The sequence below is a fragment of the Labrus bergylta genome, chromosome 12 (assembly GCF_963930695.1).
Source record: "Labrus bergylta chromosome 12, fLabBer1.1, whole genome shotgun sequence".
Lineage (NCBI taxonomy): Eukaryota > Metazoa > Chordata > Actinopteri > Labriformes > Labridae > Labrus > Labrus bergylta.
Window position 1 is genome coordinate 17,425,139 of NC_089206.1, and position 7,486 is coordinate 17,432,624.

General features: G+C 40.0%; 1 protein-coding gene across 1 annotated transcript; it reads right to left on the minus strand.

Moving 5' to 3' along the window:
- Nucleotides 1–200: 200 nt before the first annotated feature.
- dclre1b (DNA cross-link repair 1B) lies at nt 201–4,279 on the minus strand. Its single transcript, XM_020648259.3, has 4 exons — nt 3,666–4,279; nt 2,841–3,006; nt 2,517–2,699; nt 201–2,225 (listed from the first exon to the last, which is right to left on the minus strand). The coding sequence occupies exons 1-4, from the start codon at nt 3,861–3,863 to the stop codon at nt 934–936; spliced, it is 1,839 nt and encodes a 612-aa protein (XP_020503915.2). The 5' UTR covers nt 3,864–4,279; the 3' UTR covers nt 201–933.
- Nucleotides 4,280–7,486: the final 3,207 nt, after the last annotated feature.

Genomic DNA, 7,486 nt, shown 5'->3' on the forward strand with positions numbered 1-7,486 from the left:
TAAATAAAACACCCATTAAACAATTGTAGGAATACAAGCTGAAGTGGTTGGATTATTAAATAGACATGTAAATATATATACTTCAACTGTTAATTTGACAAGTTGCTCAAATGAATGAAAGAGAGAAAATGTTTTAAAAGATGCTGCGATTCATTTCAGATTCATTTATGTGAAGTTGAGGACACAGAAAGAGACGACACTTCAACAATAACCGTATAACTTTATTTACACAGTAACTTTTCAAACATTTGCTTTACAGTTTAGACAATCACAGAAGTTTGTTTAACAATAATTTACAGTTCCTGTATGTGAAAAAGACTGGTCTGGTATTTGGCGCAAGAAGCTCTGTAATCAAGCATTTACACACTTTATCTTAGCATTTCAGCCACAAATTACACATAGACATTTGTCTTTGAAAGTATTCCAAACTTCACAGTGAATCATTTTCAACCACTGAAGGCTCAAGACCAAAAAGTGACAATTTATTTTTAAAGAAAAGTTGGCTTTAAGAACAAAGAACATAAAAATAGCACTTAGCTTACTCTTGTGGAAATCTAATTGAACAAACATGAATTACAAACAACTGTAAACTGTAGCTCAGCCACTCACTAAGAGCAATAGAACTGAAAATGTGTTTTAATCACAGAAAACCTAACCTGCTTACACATCAAAGGTGAAGCCACCATAGTGAAAGAGGACAAAGGTTCAAACATCACCTGACAGGCCAACTTCAAGGAGAATCCTGTAACCTTTTGATCACGTCTACTGCTTCACATGCAAGGCCGTCCAGAAGAATTGGAGGCACCAGAAGAAAAAAAAAAATAACTAGGAAGGTATCAAATAAAAACACATTACTAGACTTAAAGTGCTTACTTTACACACAAACACACACAAAACAAAAAAGGCCTCTTAGGCAAGGCAACAACTTCAACGTTAGATCACATTAGGCTCCGTGAGGTCATCATCATTTTCATCATACACAGGAGAGAGGGGAAACTGTTGCACAAAGCTCAGTGGTAGGAGGCCACAGGCCTGAAAGTCCTCCTCTGTAAAATGGAGATCCTTTAAAATACTTTTTTCAAGCTCCTCAATGTACTCCTGCTGCACCTCAGTCATTGAGCTCCATGATGTGCAGGAACTGTTATCCTGGCTTCTTTTCAGTGGAGTCTCGCTGCCATTCTGACCACCTGAATGTTTATTGTGCTTACTCGAATAATTGTGGTTTGACATGATGTTGTCGTCCTGATCAGTTTCTTCTCTACTGTGCTGACTCGCGCTAGAGCCATCTGAAAAAGTGTGCTTACTTTGAGCATCATGTCTTTTATACGGACTGTAGAAGTTTTCATTTAACTCAGTGTCTTTGGTTTTTCTCGTGGTCTGGACAGGCTTCAAGCAGGCCTTCTTGTTAGTCGGGCTCATGTTAGCATGTGTGAGTTTGCAGAGTGTCACAGACTCTGCCGCCATCATCTCCTCAGACACTGTCTCGACGATGTTGAGGCTCCACATGTCCCCTGCCCCTCTTGTGTCTTTGTAAGGAGGGACTTTTTCATTCAGGTCAATGAGGATACAGTCATATTCATTTTCACTGATTTCTGTGTCCATCTCCTCCTCCGATGCATCCTGCTCCAAGCTCTCTGCCTGCCAGGCTTCTGCACAGGAATTCCTGAAACCCCTTACAGGAGAATCAAATATCACCCCTTTGGGAACGAGAGGTTTGAAATGTCTGCGATGAAGGCTGGTGTAGGCTGAGGAGCTGAGTGTGCTCTCTGGCTGTCTCATCATGTAGTGTTGGACTGACTCTGGCACCAGGATTTCATGGCGCTTCTTGCTGGGCAGTAAAGCAGAGATACTTTCAGGTATATAGTTTCTTGTAATGGGTATAATGGAGGTAGGTTTAAGTGCTGAGACAAAGTCCTCAAGCTCTTGGTAAGAGGAGTGGTCGGAGTAGGGAACCACATGGACATCGGGATGAAAAGAGACCAGGGGCCTGCTGCTGGGTAAGATGGCCAAAGTGGGATGTTCTTTATTCCACTCATGCAAAGCTGCAGAGCAGATCGCTGACTGTGCCACGACACGGATACGACCGGCTCCGGTATCAGTGGTGAAAACGTCAGGCAGCTCTAGGGCTTTCAGGGTCTCCATCCTCTCAAAGCTCACTTCGATCCAGGTTTTGAACTCCATGGCCAAATCTAGGAGCAGGGACTCCTTACCCAGCGCATACAGGCCTGCAAGAGAATGCAAAAGAGCATGATAGCTGGTATTTTAGCTGCCTCAGGTGAGTGCATTGAGCAAAAGCAAAGCCACTGGAATAAGCCTTTTATGTAGAGGAAGCACTAGAAATAAGTAAGTATGTTATAATAATTAAGGCAGAATAAAACAACAACATGATAACAAATAATGCAAGGCAGTAATTACTTTTCAAAATGATCATTTCCATTGTGAAAGTGGACATTTACACGCTGCCAAAAATAGGTACATGTACACGAGGCATGTCATAACTGTCAAAATAATATCACCTATGACGACATTGTGGTTGGGATGGCTGCGGATGATCTCTTTGATATGTTGAGTGGCTCGCTGTCTAGAGGGTAGGGTCCGATTGGGGTCACAATTGGTGTTGTCCAGGTACAGGACGTCTATAGTGATGTTGGTCCTCAAGCACGGCTCACGCAACATGGAGGGAGTATATCTGAAGTCACCTAAAATAAAAAATGTGTCAGTAATAAGGCTAAGGGAAAATAATATCAAAATAATAATAACACAACCTACAGTTGAAGATGTATTTACAAAATCCAGCAATCAACATATAAAGTGTTCTGCCCATGCATTGAGATACTGACCAGTGTACAGTATGGAGCCAAAGTAGCCCTCGAAGAGAAACATGACAGCTCCTGGACAGTGGTTGGCGTCTAACAGTGTGACTGTCAGTCTCTCCTTGCTGATGTCATCCAGAGGCAGCATGTGTGGCTCCCCCAGCTCTAAAGGATGAATCCACTGTTCTTTTACCTTAGCAGAAATAGAAATGATCAGACAACATCACAAAATGACGTGTTCTTTATCTACTTATTCTAGTTTCCTGGTGAAACCCCAGTCGAAGACAGAAACTCTTATCTCCACCATAATATAAACATCCAATAAATACTGATTGTAGAAACTAAAGCAAACTGACCCGATCTAGTGGCTCTGCTTTGTCCCACACCAAACCGATGCTTCATGTTGGGTTTTTTTTAATGGAATTGTATCGTACAACTAATAAAACAATGTCCAAATCATATATGCATTTAAGGCCCAACCTGTACATGTAATGTGAACCACTATCCAATTTACAATATTTTACAATGTAAAAAAGCATTGCAACATATATTGAGTAATGAGTAAGGAGCATCGTTTTGGGGCCTGTAAGGACCATCCAGTGAATTTAGATTTACTTTCTACAAAAATATAAAGGATTGGTAAAACTAGGTTGGACAACTATAAAATAAACATTTAACTTAGATGGTAAGGGAAAGGTACGACCAATCATTTCTATTGACCCTTTACAGCCCATAAAGGTGCAGTGTCCCCCATGAAAAATAACTTGCAGCATAATAGAGTGGCTTTCTTGTGTGAGTGAGTCACATACACATACATCACATCTCAGTGCAGTCATGTGACATCCAACTCACCTGCAGCTTGAGTCTGAGCAGGGTGGCTGTGGTTGGCGAGCAGTAGATAGGTCGGTCGCTCCAGGTGGAGGTTAACCCCGACGTGTGGTCACTGTGCATGTGGGACAGGAAAAACAACCGTGTGCCTGGACACTTCCGTATCTGCCAGAAGTCTACGGCCAGCGGGGTGTGAGGTATGACTTTCCCGTTGACAGACATTTTCACGCGCAGCAGGTGGACCAGCTTTTGTTGTTTGTCTCCAGATTTACAAAACACCGTCGTTGTATATTTATCTCGCGAACAACAACCCTAAAGGTTATAGCTGTTACAGAAGTTGTAGAGGTAAGGTCATTTTACGACACATGGCGCAGGTTAAAAACAGGTAATGTTATCTACGTGTGACGTTAGTAAGGACTCCCGACATAAATTAACAGGTGAGTGAATTTAGCATTTTCGGCTAAACACTCGTTGTTCTTCGCGACTTCACCGGTTTGCGTTTTGAAATTCTCCTGTTATAATTTTGTCATCGAAAGAAGCTGAAATATGCATGTTTACATTACTCAACGCCGATATTCGCCCCGCCATTTCTGTTTTCAATTTAAAGCCGAATGCAACGCCTGTTCCTGTCATCCTTCTTTTCGGGTGTTGGACTGTAGTTGTCCTCATGCTTGTTGGATCACACTGCCACCTGCTGGGAGGAGAGAGTACTTCCCCTATTTGGTTCTCTGCTGACCATTAGGATAGGATACGGTTATCACTATGCTGGTCGTGATTTAAAGTTTAAACAATTGGTAAGAGTAAAATAGCTCGATTACAGGTAAAATCATGACATTTGAGGTAATGAAAGATACAAAAAATAATTCCTTAATTCATAATAAGGAGGCCTATATTTTTGTAAAACAAAAAAAAATTACTGGTCTCGCTCTGAAGCAGAATGATGATATTGAATAATTAAGGCTGTTAAGTAAGAATTATGATATTAAACATAATGTTTTTTTGTGATATTATCAACTTTCTATTATTTTTGGCTGGAGAAATAATTCTATGTATTTATAACCTATAACCTTCATGTGTGTGAAATAACAGCGCCATGAGACAAGGTTAAAACAATGTTAAAAATTATTCAAACAAAATAAATGAAGTGGAAGAACTGGATGAAAAAATAGCACTTCTTTATGAGACCCTGAACAGAAGAAATGTGTGAAAAAGACTACAAGATGTTAGCCTATCAGAGATAGCCTACATCGTTTTTTTTAATCCCTGAAGTCAAATTCTTTTGAGCCTATGAGACAATTGCTGGAACAAAGATGCAGAACATTTTTGTTAAATCATAAAATGAATTAACAATGTACAACATCTCCATAAAGTTGACTGAATTGTCTTGTACTCTCCAGCAGATGGTGCCATGAGAAAGAATAAAGTGAAAATAAAAAAAAAGATTCTTCGGGACATGTAGGTTATTTGTAAGAAGCCCATGTTATAGGAGATATATGGGTATTCACTGTACAAATGAGGTAATTTTACACATTTTGTTCATTTTAATAACCCAACAAAATTGTTTTCAATCAAATCCAAAACAAATATGCTGTTAATGAATCTAAGAAGATCTTCTTGAACTAATGTTTTTTGTGTCCTACAGATTGACATCAAATTAATCTTTCTCATGCGTGTTTCTCTATAATCACAGAAAGTCAACTGATATGAGAACTAAAGAGAAGTTTTTATCTGACTGTTATAGAGGATTATTGATTAATTTAATTCAAAAACTGAACCATCTGGTTTGATGCTTTTGCAAATAAACTCACAACACACACACACACACACACACACACACACACACACACACACACACACACACACACACATTTGCAATGCTCACTTGTCAGGATTATACCTGGGAGTATTGCACATATTCTTACCATACAACCTGTGTCCTCTACTCATACCCAAGCACATGCAGTTAATTATCTAACACACGCACACACACGCACACACGCACACGCCACCCCCTGTGGAAACATAACACCGGAGATGACATACATACCAGTGATTAACTAAACAAGAGTTAGTAGATCTAAGTCAGCAAATTCATTGGAGTCCCTCTAGCTATTTAAATCGTATGCTCTCTGTGGTACATTATACAGCTACAGCAAGTTTTTACAGTATACTATGACACATAACAATACTTTCACGTTATGTTATTTTCCTTTGGAATGCTTCATTTGTAGTTCTTTCTTGGCTAATGGTTCGGCCACTGAAGAGTTAACACAAATTCAGTCTGTTCAGACTGCAAACATATACAGTACAGAGGCAGTGATGCAGTTTGACTATAATATTGATCATGAGGCATCGATTCTTAAAATATGAGACCAGACCAAAAGGATGTAAAGATGTCCTGGATGTAAAATAATACTGGAAACAAACCTGTTAATTATGTAGATACAAAAATAGATTGTATCCATTATTTATCAGCAACACTTCTATTAAAGATTAAACACCTTCTATAACTACTGAAGTCTTGGCCCTATCTCAAGTTTTTCATTCTGTTCCTGCATTATGAACTTGTAACCATGGTGCACTTCTTTGTTCTCCAGAATGACAGAATATAAAGAAAAAACACAGTAAAAAGAACAAAAACAGAACCACTTCTCCATGGTATGAGCCAAAGGCTGCTGAGGTCAGGAGGATGACTTGTCTTTGCTGTCATGTTGTTCTGCAAGAGAAAAAAACAAAGTGCTGCCCGACAGCAGCAGCAATGCTGCGAAGGAGGCAGATGGCTGCACAGTCTGTGCACTGTCTCTGCTGTTCTTAAATGCAATGCTTTAAATCCTCCATGTACTTCAACTGACTTCAGTATAGGCCAATGTGACCTGTCTCTGCTTCTACTGTCAAGAACTTCATTTAATCATCTTTTTGACATTTAATTTAATTTTACTTTCTTTTTTCCTTTTTGTGTTGTTGACAAAATTAAAAAAATAATGACATATCGGAGTGACCAAATTGTCTGGTCCAAGCCTACCCCTCTCATATCTATGGCATCACTAATTATTGATCCTGCATGAATTATGAGCAATGTGGCCTGTATCCATTGCCTCCATTCATCTGAGTCAACACATTTGTACAGTAGAAGGCGGTGGCAGCTAGATTTCTCATATTCCCCTGAGATAATGTGGTGGTGCTGTACACACACTTCTGCAGAGATATTTATGGACATGTGTGAGAAGCCCAAGATGTCCCTTGGGGGGGCTGAAAGCAAGTTTCCAGCTAAAATGAGCTGTTGAAAATGCATTTTCTCATTTTGGCAGGTAGCCTTACTTAATCCGTGTGTCTCTCTATGTTTATCTCTCCGTCACTCTCCAGTTCCCTTTCTCTCTGACTGTGCATATATGTCTTTTTTATTTTCTTGACATGATCTGTTTCCACTCTGACAGCCCCATTCAGCTTTTCTGGATATCTCTTTTTTGTGCTCTTACTGTTTGTCGTTTTGACTCACTGACACAAAAAACCTCACAGCATAGCCACATGATCACTAGTACCCTTCTTTACTTAAAGACCACACTCTTTCCCAAACTGCCGCAACACCTGTCAGGCTTAAATAAACAGTGAGCAATGTGAGCAATGAGCAAGTTGATTCCCCGCACTCATCTAATTTGATCTGCTCAGTTCATCAGACTCTCCTCAGTGGGCTGGATGGTGTGGCACGCAGTCGGCGTGCTGACGATCCCTCCCTGACCAGCGGAGGGTGCCAAGTTTCCAGCTAAAACGAGCTGTTGAAAATGCATTTTCTCATTTTGGCAGGTATCCTTACTTAATCCGTGTGTCTCACTATGTTTATCTCTCCG

What these genes read in the sequence shown, in the direction of transcription:
- dclre1b (XM_020648259.3), bottom strand. Translation starts at nt 3,863, where the DNA reads ATGTCTGTCAACGGGAAAGTCATACCTCACACCCCGCTGGCCGTAGAC. An exon ending in TGCTCAGACTCAAGCTGCAG is followed by an intron (nt 3,007 to 3,665) that starts GTGAGTTGGATG and finishes ATTTCTGCTAAG; the next exon opens with GTAAAAGAACAGTGGATTCA. An exon ending in TGGCTCCATACTGTACACTG is followed by an intron (nt 2,700 to 2,840) that starts GTCAGTATCTCA and finishes TTTTTATTTTAG; the next exon opens with GTGACTTCAGATATACTCCC.